The following is a 20,149-nucleotide window of genomic DNA, read 5'->3' as shown; positions in this document are numbered from 1 at the left end:
TCTACATTTAGCTTAGTTGGATTTTGTTTCTATTTGATGGAGAAAAACTGCACTGCTGGAGTGCGGTTTATTGCTTACGTGACACGAGTGACCTAGCTGAGAGGCGTTGTGCTTGGACAGTGCCTCTTTCCCACGTTTCAAACACTAAAACTAGTCCTTCAGGCCCCCTTTGTAACTGGGGTGAGTGGTAGTTTCCCTCTGCAGTGTGCCTGCAGAGGCGGCGTAGGGTGCTGTAAGTTCACCCAGCAGCTCACACCGAGCCGTCCCGTGTGTACCTGAAGGTCAGCTAAGGCGTAAAAGCGTGGGTGGGAAGGGTGGAAATCCCGCTGTGTCTCTCACGTTGTCTGCAGGCATGTTAACCAGGTCTTACGACGACCTCGGCCTGTATCCTGTGCTCAACACGCTCCTGCAGAGCAGTGTTTGTTCCCAGAGGCCTGGCACATCTTGCCTGCAGTGCTGAGCCCTTCCACTTACCGTTACGTGACAGTGGTTAGCTTTACTCCTGGCGATCCGCCCTGAACTCTCCTCCTGCTGCCACTTTATGGTTTGCGTAACAGCTTGGTACGGATGCCAACTACCTGTTTCAGTTCTGTGCTTTAAATACTATTTCTTCATTTTAAAAGGAAGGTTCCACACGTGCTCCGCAAAAAAACCTGCGGCAGCAAGGTTGAAACAGCTCAGTCACGCAGACTGCAGGGCTAACTGTCACCTGGGAGCCACTGGAAAAGCACTCCTGCTTGTCTTTTTGGCACTCCTGCTTTCCTTTTTCCTGGGAAGTCTGCACAATCCAGCCCTGTGGATTTCTAAGGACAGAATAATAACATCATAATAACCCCTCGGCAGTGATGCAGGAATTTTGGTAGGGCTTAGGAATGAAAAATTAATGGCAGGACGTCCAAAGGTGTATCGCTGCTACAGTTCTGTTGTACCGCTTCAGTTTCTGGCCCATCCCTAGCCAGAGCTATAGCTTTCCACGTCTCCTTTTGGGGCAGGGGGAATTGCTACCTCTGTTATTTCAGTATTGTCACTTTGTGATGATTTTAATGCCAGTGAGGACTCTGGCTACTGCGTAAACTTCAAATGCTTGTGTTTTAAATGATTTATTCTCCCATACAGCCACGCTGCTTTCCATCTAAATATACCGAGCGCAGGCGTCTGGATGACAAGACTTCACCAGACTTGACGTCGCTCAGCTGTGTGGCTTTAGCTCTTACCTGCTCGAGGTGAAATAACACTCAAGAACCTCCTGAGGTGAGGATGGCTTAAGACTCTTATCCCATGTCGGACATCCTACGCTCCAGCAGAAATCATGGCAGATGTTTCCTGGACTGGAGAAGTCTCCAATGAGACAGCTGCCAATGCCAGTTCAGAATTCAGTGTGGAAGCAGACTTCCAGTATTGCTTGTTTACTGTCATCTACAGCATCGTCTTTGTGCTGGGACTGATAGAAAATGTCTTGGCTCTGTATCTCCTGTCCTGCAAGGTAAAGCACATTTCTCATTCCTATATATACATGATCAATCTGGCTCTGGCAGACACCTTGTTTGTTTGTGTGCTGCCTTTTAAAATTCATTACCACCTGAACTGGAACAACTGGATCTTTGGTGACATGGCCTGCAGGATAACTGGGACTCTGTACTACATCAACATCTACCTGAGCATTGCCTTCTTCACCTGCATCTGCGTTGATCGTTACATTGCGGTGCTGCACCCCTTCACGTACATCCAGATCAAAGTCATCCATTACGTGACGGTGGTCACGATCCTTTGGGTGGTCGCTCTGAGTGTCACGGTTCCACTTATCCTTGGAGGTCCCCTCCACAACAGAGGGGTGAGGAACACGACGGCATGTTTTGAGAACTTTGCTACGCATAGCTGGACTTACCGCATGGCGCCTTACAACATCCTGGCCTTAGTTTTTGGTTTTGTGATCCCATTTTCCATCATTCTGATCAGCTACCCTCTCATCGCTAAGAGGATCTCCCAGATCAAACACGCCGCCCGCAAGAGGAAGGCCGTGAGCACTATCTACATCATCTTGGTCATTTGTACTTTGTGCTTTCTCCCCTATCACCTCACTCACTTGTTCCACTTCTTAATGAGAATCCAGGTCATCCAGAATGAGTCATTCACCACCTTGATCTACAAGATGCGAAGGGTCACCTTAGCCCTGGTGAGTTTCAACTGTTGCCTTAACCCCCTCTTGTACTACTACACCTCTTCCAGCAAGAAGTGGCGCTTCAACCTCAAGCTCAGATTCAGGTCCAAAAAGGTGTACACGATCTGCGACCAGAGACTCGGGGAGTCCTGCGTTTATAAACTCCAGCAGACACATGGAAATAAAAACCCCAGAGATGAAATCAACTGATCTACTTCGGAGTACGGTATTTATCTTTCAGTTTCTTTGAAAACAAAGCTGTAAAACCTACCCTTTTTTTGGTACAGTGGCTCTTCCATCAAGGCAGCACTGGAGGGAAGGGCCTGACAGCGGTTTTGTTAGTCAGCTGGGACAGTGCTTGGGGGAGCTGCGTTCCCTGACAGCACATGGTGGAACACTGTGCCTTGATGTTTTTTGGTCTCCTTTTGTTGACCTTCGGGGCTGGTAGGACACAGGGCTCTTCTGGAAAGCCGTACAGCCCGGGAAAGGGTTTATTGAAAGAAACCAGCCTCCTAATTGACACTCTAAAAGCTGAGTGGCTCAGGGCAGTCCTGCTTGGCTTGCCCTATTTTGGAGGGATCCCGTTCTCCCCAGGGGCAGGCTGTAGCCAGCCGGGCTCAGAGCCTTCCTGCCTACATTCCACGGCCAAATAAGGGCTTCTCCTCCCTGCTCCTGAATCGATTGATCGGCTTCCCAAGGAGGACTTCAGCCCAGGGTTTCTAGCCTGCATGCCTGTGGATTCAAGCTGGACAGCTGTTAATGAAAGTTTAGACAATAACAGGGCCAGGTATTTCTCAGTCAGTTAACCCTGTGTGCGACCAGTGGTAAACAAGCTCCTCTCGCCCCACAGCCGCGGAGGGGCAGTGACCAGGAGCTGGCACACCTCCTCAGGCCCTGCAGTCCTGCCCGTCCGTCACGGCTCCCCGTTCACCGTTTGTGACACTGTGTTTGTATCTGGCCTGTCTCCCCCCTCCTCTTGTATTAACACAGCCGCCGAGACCTGCCGGGTTTTCCAGGCTGTGACATGGAGACTTTGGAGAGAATTTATCATTTGTGGGTTATCAAGAGTCACCAGAAAACCACTGGCCTGGCTGACAAACCTGCTTCATAGCCAACGGGTTAAACAAGAGGATGCGATTTCTTTGGCAACAGCAAAACAGACTCGCTCTGCTGTTCCTTCCCACGCCACCCCCAGACTTACAATGTGTGTATGTGCTACTGCCCCGGAGGTGCGCAAGGCTCGGAGCAGAGGGGGTCCCGGGGCTTGTTTAGCCGGGAGCAAGGGCTGCCCACCCGCGGCAGGAGCTGCACCCGCATTGCTGTTTCCACTGCCACAACGCAGGCTGAAAGCCACGCTTGGCCCGGCTACCTGGCGCTGTTCCTGGGCTTGGAACAAGAACCACTGCGGACCCTAAATGAGGGAGGGAGCAGGATGGTTGGGGCAGAACAACGATCGCGTGTCTCTGTACAGTGCAGTTATACCTCTTTGCACAGCCACGGATGCTGCAGCTTCTGCCCGTATTCAGCCGGTTTTCTGATGGCACAGTCAACGCTGGTTAAGGACGGGAGGGGAGAGGTTTGGAAAACAAGCAGCAGTGGTGCTGGGGTACACTGGGGGTCTTGGTTTGTGGGGAAAGCCCACGCGTTATGCTGGCAAGCAGGGGCCGAGTGTGGGAGTCTGTATCGATCAGTCAGAGCCAATTAATAAACCACTTTAGCAATGTGAGCTGGATGCAGCAAGCAGACCGAGAGCAGAGCTGAAATGACAACAAGCAGCGCTAAGCAGCTTTTGTGGGTGCAGCATTGCCTGTTAGGGTGGGCCTGACTCACGTCAGTTATCGCTACGTGGGGGTTGGACACCCGTTAGTGACGATGGGTCTGCTGCTGACCTCTCCCTTCCTGCATTTTGTTTTAGCTTGGAGGAATTTTTAACGATTGGTGAGAAAACCTCCTCAGACTTTTCTAAGACACTGAAAATAACGATTCCTGCCTTCCTTTGCCTGACCAGGCCGGGTAAGGCAAGTGCAAATCCTTGCACTTGTAAAATGGAGATGAGGACGGCCTCCGAGGGAGTACTGGGACAAATTAATCTTTTACCTTCCATGAGAGACTGCTGGTGTTGTCCCATTTATAGGCTATGGAAAAACCTCCCAGCCCTGGAGGGGCTGTTCTTTCCAACTAAGCACAATTTTTATGTCCTAGACAAAAGAAGGAATTTTTTTATTAGAGACTCCAGCCAGGAGTGCAGTTTTCCCGCAGGCTTGTCAGCTGTCACGGAGGGAAGTATGGATAATTAGAGAAGTGACACTGCTGAGTAAATAGCGTGTTTAGGGCTTTATACTGTCATCCATTATACTCTGCATTTTAATTGTGAAGCTTTGAAAGTTCCTTGTTTCGGTAGCACTGCTGAGGTTTCAAGGGAAGCGAGCTGGGGGAGGGGAAGGACGCTGTTATCACTCACCTCAGTGCTGGCAACTCGAAGCTTGTTCCTCAGACTCTTTACAGCCGCGATGCCTCCCTGGATGGGTCTCTGCTGGGGGATGATCGCGGTACTGTTGAACAGTATGCACTGGCACTGCACTAATTGAACACTTTAATTCCTTTATTAAAAGAAAACCAGAAACATTCACCGTGTAAACAAAATAAAATCTAAGTCTCTCTGAAACACCGCTGTGCCTGTTGCTCATGCCGTGCTCTGGGGCAGTCCCTTTTTCAGGAGGGATGTGAGATAGCTGCCCAGTTCTTCATCCTAGGGAGAACAAACAGGATGAAAGCCATCGCCTTCTACTTGACTTTCCCACCTGGGCCAGCAAATTCAACTCTGGTACCTAGAAACAGACTGAAACAATTCTTGGGCCCAGCACAATCTACTGTTACCGCTGCTCGGAAGCGGAAGCCAGTCCGGTTAGCACAAACCCATTTCTGGGTGCTCTTTCAAAACACCAGTGTCAAACTCTCATTTGTCAAAGTCGGCGCCTGGACCTGAGGTGTCACATTTGAGGAAAAGGACCATTTTTCTTGAAAGCAAAGCATAAAGAACCATTGATTTTTACTTGTTTTGCTTTGCCCTCAAGAAGGCATTCCCTTACTGCAAATAAAGCATTTAAAAATACAGCCATAGAATGTGTACCTTTGAAAGGAAGAAAACACAATGACTATGTCTAATCTTGCCACAGCTTTGTGTTAGCTAGGTGTAAAACTTCAACCAACAAGCAGAAAGCTAAGAAATAGAATATAAAACACTGCCACGCTCTGTATGGCAGCAGTGATACAGCTGAGCGTTCAGGAGCTGGATACTACAGTGTCCTTGAAATGACTGTAACTATGTAAGTGCAGTTACTTCAGATCAGTCGCCTTGAGGTCAGCGGTCCCAGAGAAAACCGACTCAGTAGAGTTCCTGTAAAACGATTTGTACTAAACCTAAAATGGTGAAGAAAACGGCAGGGACTGGCCTCACCATCTTGACTCGAGCTACCTCAGTGCGGTGGCAGAGCGGCCCAGGGTGCAGGACAGTTCGGGCCGCACGGAGTTAAGGTCAGAGCTGCCGGAGAAGCGTGTCTGCAGGTATTCCTACCTGGTAAGTCCAGGATACGAGCAGGACTTTGGTTCCTTGATCCTCTGAGTGTGCTGTGGCTTGGATAAGAATGGACTCCACTGTTATGGAGCCGTCGGGGAGGTGCTGCACGGAATAATCCTTCAGGACCCTGGTAAGAGAGAAGACACGTGAGCTATTTTCAGTGGGAAGTGCAAACCAGCTGAAGGGTGGGTCACCCCCTCTAGTTCTGGATCCCAGACACTAGCACGTCGTTACTACCTTCAGCATGTCTGAGCCAGCAGGGAAGGGAGAAGGGGCCCGAGTCATAGCTTGCTTGGTTTGGTTCTTACATTAATCAAGTAGGGTTCTTACAAAATTTGTTTCTGTAGCTCCAATGTGAACGCTGTTCATCTGAGCAAAGGGCTACTCTGAATCCGCCAGCGTTTCAGGTTTACCTGCTGCTGGCTTGTGAAGGAAGAGGTCAGGTGGACCGCTCTAAGCTTGGCAAAGACTGCGGGCTTGTAGGCTGACTACCAGCCTCTGCCACTGCAGTGTAACTGCTGCGCTGGTTACATCAGCTACACAGACTAAAATCTAAAAAAGAGAATTTTCTCTGTGTTCCCTGGAGGAGGGGGCACTAGCACGACCTACATTAAGTGTGATAAGCTCAAGTCCATCCCTGGGAGGGATAAAAGCGGCTATGGACTCACCCTTTGAGGTGGTTGTACACACGAAGCACCGTCTCATGTTCTTTCCGTGGATCCTGGATGTGAACGCGGCAGGTGAAACGCAGCTGATGTTCTGTAAGGCCCAGCTCCTTCAGGGCCTGCTCAGGAGAAACCAGGCGGAAGCTCTGCAAAGGAAAATACAAACCCCTTATAAACCATTTCTTTGCACTTTCTGAAGTTTTACTCCTGCTCACAGGTCTTTCTCCCTCACTGCAAAACTCCAGCAGGCAAGATCCTTTCCTTTCAATCTCTGAAATGTCTCGGCACATTTCTGTGGCTACTTGCAAGCAGTAACAGCTGGGCACGAGCGTATGACAGACAACAAAGGCAGAGCCAAGACAGCGGCAAAACATCCACCTAAAGACTCACACCAACACCTTATTTCCCCAAATGGAAGTTGCTCTCTGAATGGAAGCTGGTTTAACCTCTTTATCAGGGGGAATGATTTGCTTAAATATAAACATGAGGTTACAGGGTAAGAATTCCTCCCTCGGCGCCTTTCCATCCCTGTCCCACAAACCGAGGCGTACCAACAACAGGCTGCTTTGGGAGTCTTTTGGTTTTTACAGGCACGGTGAACCGGGAGCACCTTGGATTCGGAGATGGAACCCCCAGTTTCCTCAGAGTGGCTGCAGGGGGCCAGGGGGGGAAACAAGCCTTAGGACAGAAGCAGCTCTTCAGATTTACCCATTTCATGAGACTACCTGTGAGCATGCACCAGACTGACCAGTAAAAATTCTACCACCACCCGCCCTGCGCTCATGAATAGCAAGATCCTAACTCTGGAGTTGTGGGACTAGTGAGGACTATCAGTCAAGACAACTGACAAGCTAAAGAGTCTGTTTTACAGATTGCTCTTCTTTTACTTACATTATCCTTCATCATTAATGTGCCATGCATTAGCTTGGGCTTCTTGGCATCCGGTAACAGACCTAAACCGAGGCCAATGGAAGAGAAAGACGACAGCGTTAATGACGATGCACGCACTTCTCACACCAGATGACTGCTACAGGACCGAACAGATTGGATTTCTGAGTCCCTGCTCAGGTTCAGAGACACAGATTTTACATCTTTGTTCTCCTGTCCGTTGGAGCGCCTGGTGCTTACACCATTGTCAGAGCTCCAGGCACATAAGAAGCCATGTTTAGTAATACAGAGCAACTGCCTCCCTTCCCATGGCGCTTCCCGATTTGGAAGGTTTTAGATAGCTTTTTTTAAATTGGGTTTATAAAAGTAATTATAGTTTTCACAGACTTAGCGAGTAAAAGCATCCACGGACTTTGTTTTCATAGGGAATGGGCAAAACAAGGTAGTGTGTGTACTTGTTTTTAAAAGTTATTGAATATACAATCCCAGCACAGTAGCCACTTCATCTCACAGGAAGCCTTCTCACCCCCTACGTGCTCATAAAAGCAGTTCTTGGACAGGAAACGCTGCTGTCAGCCACCACTGCTGCAGGCAGCCCTGCAGCACTGCTCCCACCTAACGCAAGCAGCATGCGACACAGCGGCAGGGCCCAAAAGATGAAATCCTTGGCTCAAAGCGCATCACCTATTGCTGTTTCTCTCTTCAGGAGTCCCAGGGATATGTCCACTGGAATGCTGGGATTGGTGAATATTGTGGCGGTCTCCCCGTTTGCAGGCATGTAACAGTTGACATCTGCAATGTGAATGACCCACGTCAGAGGGGCTGCGGCAGCAGCATGGCCAAGCCCAGGCTGCCAGCGCACCCACAAGCAGCCCGCGCGCAGCCTGCGAGCGCTGTCGTTTTGGCAGAGGCCTCTCGCAGCTGTGCGGGACAGGGAGCGAAGTTTAACAGCGATCTGCTGAAAATTAATACCAGGGATCTGAAAAGAGGCTGTAAAGTAGAACTGCTGCTCAGACTAGAGGCTCACAACCTTACCCGAACCCTCAGAACCCCCCTGGGGGGCAACACCCAGCAGCCTAGCTGTCCTGACCCCCTGCGGGGCGTGACACACTAACAGACTGCAACAAAACGGCCCCCACTGATGCTGCTAACAAATCACTGCAGTGACATTGTGACAGTGACCATCCCATGTGAACTCTATGCTTTCTCCACTCGGCATTTAAGAGCTGGCTGTTTCCAAGGAATAATATTTTTTTTTCCCCAGAGTTCATTCCATTTAACTGGAGTTGCTAACTTACAATTTCAGCTGTACCCTGCCCACCTCACCTTCTTTTAGGAGTCTAAAGAAATAGAAATTCAGTAAGTGCTGAACTGTAACAATACAAACATAACAAAAAAACCACCTACTTCAAGTCCAAACGGGCATTAAAATTAAATGAGCTTAACATGTTAAGTAAGATATGTCATGGATACTACATTTCTGAAGGGTGCCCGGTCCCGTGTGTTAATTATGCCTGACTGTGCTGAGGTCCGGTGGATTGAGCACGTGAGCTGTAAGGCCTGCCTTCCACCGCCATTCCCTCTGCAGTACCAACACCATACGTACGAAATTCCTGTTCTATTTTCTGCTTCAGAAACTCCATTTTCTTCGCTTCACCATGGACCAGGAGAACGTTTCGTGGCTCAGCCTGGCGAATCAGCTGCATTATTCCCTTGGCATCTGCGTGGGCACTGAAGGACATGTACTCCACCTGCATCTTTACTTCCAGCTGCAGAGGAGCAGAAAGCACGGGCTTTGTGGGTCAGGAATCGCTGTGGCTCACTACAGCTTGTACACCACACGCAAACAGACCCCCCAGACTCCTCCGTATTTAGTTTAAGGCAGGAAGCAGAACAGCTGAATTGGAAAATGAGGTTGGAGAGGGAGCTGCTTCCCAGCACAGACCGCAGGCGATGCTGTGCAGAGCAGCTTTCAATAACTTAAGGATCAAACTGCCCCATTTCAGAGCACGGTACATGTCACACATCTGCCAAAACAAATCAATATTTAAGGACAGCTGGTATCAGGTTTCTTAGTGTCCCCGTCTGCCTAAAAATATATCAGTTTTACCTAGCTGGCTAACGGGGCCTAGTTATTAAACATCCTAAATATGCCCCTGACAAAGTCTTACAGCAGAAAAAAAGACAAACTGTTGCTAATGTAAAGTATGGCAAATGGGAAGAAACCCTAGTCCAACCGTTAATTGGGCATTTTCAATGCTGTATGTAGCACGTTCCCATTACAGGTACACGGTGGTGTAACTACCACCTGAAGTTCTGAGGAACTTCCCCCAAATCCTCTTCCTTGAAAATAAAACTTACTATTTGTCTTCCTTCCATTTCCAGCTTGCGCTGCCCACTCAGAATCTTATGGCCTACAGTTCCCTGCACACAGTAGCCAGGCATGATGACCTGAGAAGGAAACCAGAAACATCTACCAACTCGGCACGCGGACTGTGCGCAGCGTAGCTGCCGTGAACAGAAAAACGGCCACAAATGCATAATGCTGATGTTAATTTGTGTTCCCCCCATTACACAGACCACCCCACACTGGAAAGCTGCTTGCTTTGTTCTGCAGCTTGCGAACACCCAACCCCAGCACACACATCAAAATGAAATTAGAAAGCAAACCGCTGAAATCTATACACCACTAAGGATTAATGCTAGTTACAAATGTCTCTGAAGCAGCTTCATAGTAGTGAAAGCATTTCTGAAAATAAAGTCTCTCACAGCCTCCTGTCTGAGACAATGACCTCCTCCTCTGCGTGCCCCGTCACACACAGCAAAGAAAACGCAGTTTGAAAGACTCTGCCCCGGGCTGGTTTGGTAGAGGCCTCATGTCCCTTACCCCCAGGTACTCGGGAAAGCCTTCCCCACAGCCTCTGCTCCTACAACAGCATCAGTGCCGCTACCACGTTAACACAAAACATCACTCAAGAAAACAAGAATTTCTTACCATATTCTTTTCATTCCCTGCCCATTTCCTGAAGATTTGAAGGGACTGTCCCGCATGAAGCATACCAGGCGTTGCAAACACAACCTGGAATTCGAAGGTGTGCCAAGAATCACCACACAAAACACAGGTTTTTTCCATTACTTGTAATATATAAACAAACACCCTAAAACTGTGGAGTATCCACTAATACACGTTACAGCACACTTACTACAGCAAAGCTCTAATGGGGACTTTTCCTATTTTATTTTTTCCAACCTTGTCTAATTTTCATGGAAGTTGAACTACTGTTGTAGGAAATTTTTGTGAGCATCCATAGTGCCTGATAAAAGCTTTGAATGGTTTTTTAATGGCGCTATCATGCTCGGCAGATTCCTCTTGCAACTGCTGCCTAATAAACCAGAAATAAAACCAGCAATAACAGATTGTGTTGGGAAGGATTTGTCTCCTGACTTAAGTAAAACAATATACTGTAAAAATTATCATTTGGATCAAACCCAGAGGTACAGATTATATGAACATGCAATCATTTTTATTTTCTCTGGGCATTTTACCTTTACTGAAATGAAGATGGAAATATCTTTAATAGTTACAGAGATAAAAGCACTCAGATGGCCTGGCCACAGAAGGGTTTTAGATGGGATATTAAAGCTGATATTAATGGGGTAGAGGATGCCTAGCTTTTGCAACTGCCTGTTTGCCTTAGCCAGAAACAAAATGGTACAAAAGCAGTTCCCTGAACCTGCAGCCCTGCCCCATCAGGTGTTAATGCCCACCTACCATAGGCCCTGGGTTGTCTGCAAAGGCCCGATCGAACGCTTTGATGTGTTTGAATTCAAACATGTTCCTCTGCACAAATGTTTTCCGGATTTTCTGATTCGTCCAGGTGATGAAGAGCTTGTAGTAATGATTGGCCTTCTCCGTCAGTCCCGTGGAAAAATAAATTGGAGCCTTCAAGTTCATTCTTTCCCTGTAGAAAGAAGCATTCCAGATAGGTGTGAAGGCCAAGTTAGGATCCTGGCTATCCATGCTGGAAGTCCGTAAATCCATGTAGGCACCAAAGATATTTTTTAGTGCATACCCGACTCTCAACAAGCTACAAATCAGTACTATGATGATGCTACGTCACTATGCATTAGCTTCACCCCCTCACCCACTACACACAACTTCCTTCTGTTACAAACACTAATCACTCTGCTATGGGAAATAATTAAAAGCAGTATCATTTAGTATTATCAAAAACATTTCCAGACAATGTTTATGCGTAAGTTTAATACTTGTTCATCCCTCCTCCCACTCCCATGAAAACAATTTTACAATGTGACAAAGACGCAATCGCGTTTTTTAAAGGACAGTTGATCCCAAGTGTCTGGGGGAGGAGTGGAGAGTGACTGGGGAGAAGAAAACGTTAGTTTCCTGCTTAGAGCCAGGAACATGGGGAAGTACGTGGAAAGAAGTAATTCTGCAACTGCCAGCACGGGCCGACACAGAGAGGAATATTAATGAGAATAGCTGTACTAAACAGGCACGAGAGAATCACAGAAACCTGCCGGGACCACAGCACGAGGAGGACAAAAAGGAGGTGAAGGAGTCACACACAGGGGAGACTGCACTCACCAGAAAGTTTCCAATAAAATGCAAAGTTCCTGGGCACGTCCAAGGGCAAAAACTGGGATAAGAACCTGCAACAGAGAGATGATTTACAGGCTGAGACCCCCAAACCGCCATCTCTGAACAAGCCCTCAGTTCCCTCTCACTCTCTGATACACTTTTTGCCGACCTTTCTTTCCACAGCAACGTGGTGTTCTGCAGCTTTGGAGCAAAAGGCACTGAGATTTGATGAGCACCTGCCTGCTCGGCTAAGACCTCTGTCACACACACTGAGGAAGATCTCTGGCAGGGCACGGTGCTCATGAATACATTCAGTTCTGTCCTCTCCTGGGTTATACGAAAACAAGTTGCTGAGAGCAAAAATTCTGGCATCATTTATAGAAATGGACACCAAGATGATACCCTCAATATTTGCAGACTGTAAGCATAGCACTTCCCTTACTCTCTCATTAACTCATAGTCTGGTTTCCTTCCTGGCATAGTTTAAATGCTTCATATTCTCTCTTTTAAGGTACAGACGGAGGAATATAAAAATTCTTTTTCAGTTTCACATAGTAATCATACATAGGTGCCCGAGTTAAATAGTTGCACAGCACTACAGAGCCAACAAGAGCTTCACAGAGGAAAACCAACATCACTTAGATTATCAAAATGCCATACCTTCCCTCCTCTTTCTACAGTCTCATGAACTTTCTTCAAGAAGTCTCTTTCTCTGCAGCGTTTGGAATCTCTGATAGTTGTGGCATAGGTAGATTCACTTATTAATAAATCTGGGCGACACTTATCGATCCAGGCAGCACTAAAACAAAAATAATTTTATAAAACACCAATCAATTTAAGAGAAGGTAGCTGGCACTTCTGATCTGCAGGTCTCAAAGGTGGAGAACATCACCATCTCCATTTGCAGGAGCTGCAACATGATGCAGATGTGCATCAGCTTCCCAAAGCCACCCAGGAGTTCTGTGGCAGCACCAGGACCCTCTCTCTGCAGGCTATGCTTTCTTTAAATGAATGCAGTTCAGAAGAGACTACAAATTTTGAAAAGCAGTCCTTCTCCAGTCTATTACTTCTTCTAAATGCATTAAAACATTACTCTAAATAGAAGTATTCTAAATCTCTCATATATGCTAGTAAAAATAAAATTAACATTAAAGTTTGTGATTGGCACTCTCTTAGAAAGTAAACACATTTAGAAGATACCGTGACAACAAAACATTTCAAACATCTAAGTCCCATTGTAATGCAGCCTTAAAAATAGATTAGTGTGAGTATTCAGAAGAAGATTACATTAAGGTCTGTCTGGAAGAATCAATGCAGCTCTGTTCATTCTCACAATTCAAACTTGCATTTATCTTTCCAGCAAAAACATCACTAAACATTCCAGTCTCCTAACAAAGAATCAATGCTGATAAGCCCCTAGTATAAACAGAAGCTGTGCTAAAATCTTCCTGGCAGAAACATATACAACTCACAGAAACTCAGCTTCCTACTCACCCTAAATGTCTGTCTGGTGTCATGTTATAATCACCCTAATGGAAGAAGAGAGATCCGTTAACATGCTGAAGGTAACCGGGTGGGCCATTAAAAGGCGGTGCAGGTATCTACGCCGTCGTCCTTACTTACAGTGTACACAACTGACTCGCAGCCAACCTTAATCTGGAACATGGCTGCTCCTAGCACATGGCCTGCATAGTATGCCTTGATCTCCAGCTCCTCATCCACCTACACAAACAGGCAAATGCAGCATTAGAGCAAACATTAAAAAAAAAAAACCAACCACAAACGTAAAATTGCTCTGCCTTCTACAACAATCCAGTTGGTGTGACCCAAGAGTATGCAGAAATGATCGTTTACCTGAACTGTCTGGTGAAGATGCACAGCAACTACTTTTTTCATACAGTCTTTAATCATTTGAGAAGTGAAGAAGTTTGTTTCCCCTTTCTTATCTACAGTTATTTTCCGATAGTCCTCCAGGAGGATGGGGCAGATGGCCTTGGTAGGATGCGTCATGTAAATGGGCCCATCGTAACCGACCATTTCACTGAAATATGGTAAAGCTCCACAATGGTCCAAATGAAAGTGGCTGCAAAAAGACACAAAGGATAAAGGAAATGTGGCACAGGAATTTAGCTTGCCCGGTTCTCAGATCTTGCTTCAGATTTTTAAAGCTCTGCAAGACATAGAGGAACTAGCCAAATGATGAAAGTTTGTGTTGCTAGGGACACTATACAAAGCTTTCCCGTTTCCTGTTTGAGCTCTGACAAGGAAGGAAGCTTCCTCACCTGATGATCACGCAGTCTAGAAAGTCAGTCAGCCTTCCATTCTGAGTAATGTAAGAAAAGTCAGGAAAGCGTCTCTGCAAAGACAGGAAAAAAACAGGCAATCTGTCACACAACAAAGCTGGTTAATACCACATTACTAATCCAACAAAACAACGGCGTGGATGACCTGGAACGCTGGGAAGGTGCTATAATCCATCTCGAGGCAAAACTGCAGTAAGGCAGCAGACCGCACCAGTGTCAGCAACACGGTAAGAGCTGCAGGCAGCACCATCAGTGGTTTTGGGCAAAAAGTGTCAAAGAAGGGAAGGGCTGCCAGAGGGCAGACAGGGAAACTGACCTCACGAATAAATAAATTACAGCCAAGTTGATCTTCAAAGTAAAACAGGTGACCAATGTGTTTTAGCTTCCCCGCAGGCATTAAAGCAGAAACACTCAAAACCGTTTCTCTAATGGCGCGTTTGCCGTGTCATGCTTTAGCTCTGTCTATCTCTCAGAGGATTTCTGCCATCACTCCTTTCCTGTGAGTATCAAGTGACCAAACATCTGGAGTATTTCCTGGCGCTCTCTCTAAAGCATCAGAGATACATCACGCAGATCCCGCAAGTAATTAACTGCCCAAAACCAAGCGTTGTGTCAAGAGTAGCCTAGCTATGCTTTAAAGCATTAATCCTGTCATTAGAAGAAATACAGGAAGACCAAAACCTCCCCAAATGCAGCATTCACAGCTTGCTGAGTATTTTTTGAGTCCACAACCCTGGGAAAGGATGGTCAGATGGTGGCACAGACCAGGAATACCTCTTATACAGGAAGGCAACATGTTGGGGGGGGCAACAGTTCATTCTCTGGCACAATCCAGCTCCAGCAGTGGCTGATACACGAGCCCGATAATGCACATCTAGCTAATGTTACCCCCACATCACCTAAGATGAGCCAGGCCATGTTCAAAATAAAAGGGAACGGAGCAGAACAATGCACCAGGAGCCCTGCTGGGAAAGGCCAGGCAGACGCACCTGGAAAGCATCTCTACACCATGTTCAGGCTTCTCCACCATACTCACATCATCGTTGTAGCCCATGTGCATCCCACAGTCAAGCATGACATTTTTCCCGGCAATAGACACAAGGATACAGCTGCGCCCCACATCCTGGCCAGCTCCTGACCCAAACAAAAGAAAGACAAATAAGACATTTCTGGGAATATTTACAATCACTTCCCAAGAGAAGCATTTAACAGTCCATACAGAGTTCCTAGCCCTTTTCTGATGCAAGAAAAGACTACGTTCTTTCGCCCAAGCGAGTACACCTGTTGCAAGCAGATCCTGCAAGCAAGCAGAGGGTAAGCAAATCTGAACTGACTTACCTGAGCTTACGAGAGGGTCTTCCAGCAGCAGCTGCAAAACTGCAGTGAATACAGCACTGCGCCCAAACCCATAAGCAGCTCAGATGCAGGGCACGTGTGTTCTCTGCCCGCTGCTGTGTGATCCCAGCTACAGCTTTGAGTAAGAGTAAAATAATCTCTTATCTGGAAAGGACTAGCATGGAACTCAAAGTTCCCAGGGCTGCACCGCCTCAAGTACTCTGCCTCTCAGTGAAAGCACAGACCTCTGTTAAGAAGACTCTCTTGACTAGAGCCAGGTCCATACCAAGCCAGAAAACTATTCCCCAGGATAAAGCAGCTGTTCAGCACATCCTCTGCCCTCACAGTACATAAAGGTATCTCAACAATTTCTGTGCAACCAATAAAAAAAGGAAAGAGAGAAAAATTTACTTCCTGTAGATCTTTAACACCGTTAACTAATGCTCTATCAATACTGTAAAATACTATGACGCCTTTACCAGTATGCGCTAATGAAGCCTGTAATCAAAATAGTTACCAGGCTGTTTGAGGCTCAGTTGATTGAAAAGGAGGACAGTAACATACGAACAAGAATCAAATCAGGATGCTGCGTGATGCGACCCCATGGCCAGCTTTTGGTGGCATGGAAAGGCACACATGTCCCCAGCAGTCCAGCGCATATTACTTTGAATCCTGAACTCCACAGTTATTCTGTGTTTCTATTCCAGGATGATTTTAGATTGGACTTACCCAAGGGAGTGACTTTGATTTCAGGCATTTTAACAAACTCTAAATCTCAAACTGCATGGCAAATTATTTTCGAAACAGTCTAACGGGGACTGCAAAAAGAAGAGACGATTTAGCCTGTTTTACAGCTGCCATTTCAATTCTTTTTCAGTACCAGGCAGAAGACTTAAGCAGAGGTCCAACTTCTTCCTGGAGGGAAGACAGTCAGAAAACACAAGTCAGATCAACACATGGATGATTAACAGCTCCTGGCAATTCGGGCCTGATGGGCTTTGGTGATGGGCATCAGCGCTGTGAGCCAGGAACAGGGGCCCCGCGTGCAGGCAGGGAAAGGAGCAGGCTCCTGCGGGGCAGCAGCAACGCGGGGTTTCTTTATTCATACCATACACAACACCGCATTTCTGAGCGTGACCTGGCAGCGCCTGCTGGCCTTCGCCCTCATCGAGGAGCCGGTGCGAGGCAAGGACAGGCTGGCCCCAGCCCCGGCCCTGGTCAGGGAGAGCTTGTGCAGGGTGTGGATGAGCCAGCCCCGGCCCTTGCCAGGGACAACCTGCGTGAGGGACAGACAGGCCAAGCCCTGCCCCGGTCAGGGAGAGCCTGTGCGAGGCGCAGCCAGGCCAGCCCTGGCCCTAGCCAGGGAGAGCCTGAGTGCAGGACGGACAAGCCAGCCCCGGCCCTTGCCGGGGACAACCTGCGTGAGGGGCGGCCAGGCCAGCCCCGGGCGAGGTGCATAGGCCGGCCCTGGCCTGGCCTGGCCAAGCTGCGTGAGGGGCGGCCAGGCCGGCCGTGGAGCTCCCGCCAGCCCCGGCCCCACACCCCAGAGCGCAGCCCCCCGGCCCCGGCCGCCCCCTCTCACCGCCGTGCCGTGCCGTGCCGGGCCCTGCCGTGCCGGGCCGTGCCGACCCCGCTCCTCTCCTCAGCGCCGCCGCCGCGCAGGCGCAACCGGCCCCGCGCCGCCCCGTGCCGCGCGGCGATGGCGGGCGCGTTCAGCCTGCGGGAGGTGCTGGCCGCCTTCCAGGCGTGCGTGACGGAGCGGCGGGAGGTGCTGCTGGGGCCCTACCTCAGCGGCTGGCGGGGGCTCATCCGGTGAGTGCCGGCCGGGGCGGGGAGGGGGAGGGGGGGGCCGCCGCCCGCTAACGCCCGCCCGTCTCCCCCGCCGGCAGGTTCCTCCACACGCTGGGCGCCATCTTCTCCTTCATCTCCAAGGACGCGGTGGCCAAGGTCCAGCTGATGGAGGACTACTGCCGCGGCGAGCAGCGGGAGCAGTACGTGTCGCTGCAGGCCATGGTGCGCTACGAGCTGGCCCAGGGGCTGCTGGACGCCCCGGGGCGCCCCGACTCGGGCTGCCGCACCGTCCTGCGCCTCCACAGGGCCCTGCGCTGGCTGCAGCTCTTCCTGGAGGGGCTGAGGACGGCCCGGCAGGACTCCCGCACCTCCACCATCTGCACCGACTCCTACAACGCCTCCCTGGCCGCCTACCACCCCTGGGTGGTCCGCAAGGCCGCCACGGTGGCCTTCCGCACGCTGCCGCCCCGCGACGCCTTCCTGCAGATCATGAACGTGGGCACGGCCGAGGAGGCTGTGGCCATGCTGGGCGAGGCCTTGCCCTACATCGGCGATGTCTACGACATCACCCAGCAGCTCTTTGCCCAGCACGAGCTGCTTGACCTCCCCTGAGGGGGGGCACCCACCCCAGCACCCACCCCAGCACCCACCCAGCCCCGGCCGGGCGAGCGCGGTGCCACGGCAGGGATGCACAAGTGCCTGGTTCTCTGTCCCTGGCCACTCGTCCTTCCCTTGTAGACAGCTGAAGCTGGCAAAGCTATTCAGGATGCCTCACTTCATATAAACGTGCCGATTTTTTTATATATATATATATACACGTATCTCCATCTGTATGCACATAGAGCCTGGGCTCTGCACTAACAAAGCGTGCTTAAGGGATTTCTTCCTGAATTCACCTTCAGCACCCCAGCTAGCCTGGGAGGAGGTGTTTTGCTTTCCTTTTTAACTCAAACTCTACAACTGAGGCAGCTCCTGTGCGTTTACATCGATAGTTAGGACCTCACGTGACAGCACAACTTCCAGACCTGGCGTCCCAACACACGTTATCATGCAAGCTCACATTGCCACTTTTTTTTACAAGCTTGTGCCCTTGGATAGATGGGGGGGTGGGGGTGGGGGTGTTTACCTGTTTACCCTCTGTTACACTGTAACCTTGACTATAATCCTGAGCAATGCACATCTTGGTCTTTGTGTCCTTGTGGTCACAGACTCATTCGATTACTGCTGCTATTTCTCTGTCCCCTAGAACTAAAGAAGGAAAGGGTGGTGCAGGACACTTAAGACTGTACCTTGCTTTCCAGCCCTGCTTCTAAAATTGTGTTGTTATGATTATTTTTTTAATGAATGTGTCAAACGTCTTCAAAAATGACTTCTCTTACTGTCAGGGGAGAAATCCAAACTTGCACTGTTAAAGTCACTACCTTGTGAGGCTTATGGCTTCTATTGCAAATCACTGTATATAGCTGGGGTGTCTGTATATATACACCCCAAAGTATGTAAAATGAAGTTTACTTAGCTTTTTGAAAGCTGGAAAAGTACCACGTTGTTAGTTCTGTGAGGGAGAAGCCCACAGGCTGTAACATGTTTTACTGTATCTCAGATCGGAGGCATTTTAGTCTAATATAACATTATGTAATTCAGGAAATCACTATTACCTCATGGAGATGAGACTTAACTGGACATTAAAGTATGTGAATAACATGCTTCTGAAGAGTATCTTATAAGCTATCTGGTTCTGTGGGGCTGGAAGGGAGCAGCTCCACGTTAGAAACTACAAAATGCTGGGCCTCCCTTGCTGTCTGATGCAGATACAGCTAGTGTTTCATCTGTGTAGCGTATTAAATGCCTTAAATTATGTCAGATAATGTTCTGTGTCAAGTCAAAAAATGTTGAGGTTTCTGGTATTGGTTTATCACTTGAGGAAATGGTAGTATGACCACATGGGAAAATGAATGGGACAAGGGAGAAAAAGTAATTCTCACCTATTCCTCCGATGAGATAAACATTGATGTTGAAGATTAACTTGATTCTTGCCATTAAAGAATTTATCAGTAGGGGAAAAAAAAAATATCTTTGCTGTAAGTTTATAACCATTCCTTTTGTGCAAAGTATGCCTCAAATAAAATACAGCTTTCCATCAGTCCGCCTGTTCTCATTAAAACCAGATGTTGCCTAACGGTGATTTTGGTTTCCTGGTGTCCTGCTCTGCCTCCAAACGACGGGGACCTTTTTAACAGCCCCAGTGAGTTACCACGGAGTAAAACGAAGGTCTACACTTGGCTTTCGGCAAGCTCAGAGCCTGGCAGCTTTCACTAATGGTGCCAAACTCAGAAAAGTAAAACCTTCCCCAGCAGCGAGTGTATTTGAAAGCTGCAACGGCACACAGATTCACTAGAGGGTGTTGAATATTTTGCACAAAAGTCCGTCGCATCAGCTATCTCCTGTGGCACAGCAAGCACGGACAGGAGTAAGTAATTGTCTGTGTGAGACTTCTACACCATGCAAACAGCTTTTTTTTTTTTTCTTTTTTTTTTTTTTTAACTCTCCCTCCAGGCAGCTGAATTTGTATTTTGTAACTTCTTTTGAAAAAGTTCTTAGTTAAAGCTAACACTTGAATATTCCATTAAGGGGAAGGTGTCCTCAAAAGGATGTCAGTATTAACATGTCTGTGTAATGTAGCGATGGATACAACTGTTGCTTGCCTGAATTACTCACATACTTGGCTTCCTCCAGCGTACCTGCTTCTCTTCATGCACGGAAAAATACCCTACCCTTGTAGCAAAATCGGTGTAGCACTGTGGCAATATAAGCAGTTTTTATGATACAGTA

The 20,149-nt window shown here is 48.3% G+C and overlaps 3 protein-coding genes across 4 annotated transcripts; 2 read left to right on the top strand and 1 right to left on the bottom strand.

Annotated features, from left to right (window-relative positions):
- The first annotated feature begins 1,288 nt into the window (after positions 1-1,288).
- On the top strand, positions 1,289-4,626 carry LOC119144072 (lysophosphatidic acid receptor 6-like). Its single transcript, XM_037378953.1, has 2 exons — positions 1,289-2,384; positions 3,149-4,626. Exon 1 carries the CDS (start codon positions 1,310-1,312, stop codon positions 2,366-2,368), a length of 1,059 nt encoding a protein of 352 aa, XP_037234850.1. The 5' UTR covers positions 1,289-1,309; the 3' UTR covers positions 2,369-2,384; positions 3,149-4,626.
- A 113-nt stretch (positions 4,627-4,739) lies between these two features.
- Positions 4,740-17,169, bottom strand: INTS11 (integrator complex subunit 11). 2 transcript variants are annotated; one of them, XM_037378952.1, is made up of 18 exons: positions 17,112-17,169; positions 16,259-16,347; positions 15,231-15,328; positions 14,174-14,247; positions 13,746-13,974; positions 13,515-13,613; positions 13,386-13,420; positions 12,552-12,690; positions 11,898-11,962; positions 11,061-11,250; positions 10,284-10,367; positions 9,650-9,739; positions 8,895-9,057; positions 7,973-8,080; positions 7,292-7,353; positions 6,404-6,546; positions 5,733-5,862; positions 4,740-4,907 (listed from the first exon to the last, which is right to left on the bottom strand). In XM_037378952.1, exons 2-18 carry the CDS (start codon positions 16,284-16,286, stop codon positions 4,842-4,844), a joined length of 1,803 nt encoding a protein of 600 aa, XP_037234849.1. In that variant the 5' UTR covers positions 16,287-16,347; positions 17,112-17,169; the 3' UTR covers positions 4,740-4,841. The 2 variants fall into 2 exon arrangements, with proteins under 2 accessions (XP_037234849.1, XP_037234848.1); XM_037378951.1 differs by having other exon boundaries at positions 16,259-16,444; positions 17,112-17,163.
- Positions 17,160-19,460, top strand: LOC119144074 (ceramide-1-phosphate transfer protein). Its single transcript, XM_037378955.1, has 2 exons — positions 17,160-17,341; positions 17,419-19,460. The coding sequence occupies exons 1-2, from the start codon at positions 17,229-17,231 to the stop codon at positions 17,930-17,932; spliced, it is 627 nt and encodes a 208-aa protein (XP_037234852.1). The 5' UTR covers positions 17,160-17,228; the 3' UTR covers positions 17,933-19,460.
- Positions 19,461-20,149: the final 689 nt, after the last annotated feature.

The sequence above is a fragment of the Falco rusticolus genome, chromosome 3 (assembly GCF_015220075.1).
Source record: "Falco rusticolus isolate bFalRus1 chromosome 3, bFalRus1.pri, whole genome shotgun sequence".
Classification (NCBI taxonomy): Eukaryota; Metazoa; Chordata; class Aves; order Falconiformes; family Falconidae; genus Falco; species Falco rusticolus.
Note: the sequence above shows the minus strand (reverse complement) of the source record. Positions and strands in the feature narration are given on the sequence as shown.

Coding starts and splice junctions, on each gene's coding strand:
- LOC119144072 (XM_037378953.1), top strand. CDS start 1,310: ATGGCAGATGTTTCCTGGACTGGAGAAGTCTCCAATGAGACAGCTGCC.
- INTS11 (XM_037378952.1), bottom strand. CDS start 16,286: ATGCCTGAAATCAAAGTCACTCCCTTGG. Junction 7,354..7,972: donor GAAGAGAGAAACAGCAATAG/GTGATGCGCTTT, acceptor GCCTCGGTTTAG/GTCTGTTACCGGATGCCAAG. Junction 6,547..7,291: donor CATTAATGATGAAGGATAAT/GTAAGTAAAAGA, acceptor TTTCCTTTGCAG/AGCTTCCGCCTGGTTTCTCC.
- LOC119144074 (XM_037378955.1), top strand. CDS start 17,229: ATGGCGGGCGCGTTCAGCCTGCGGGAGGTGCTGGCCGCCTTCCAGGCG. Junction 17,342..17,418: donor GGCTGGCGGGGGCTCATCCG/GTGAGTGCCGGC, acceptor CCCCGCCGGCAG/GTTCCTCCACACGCTGGGCG.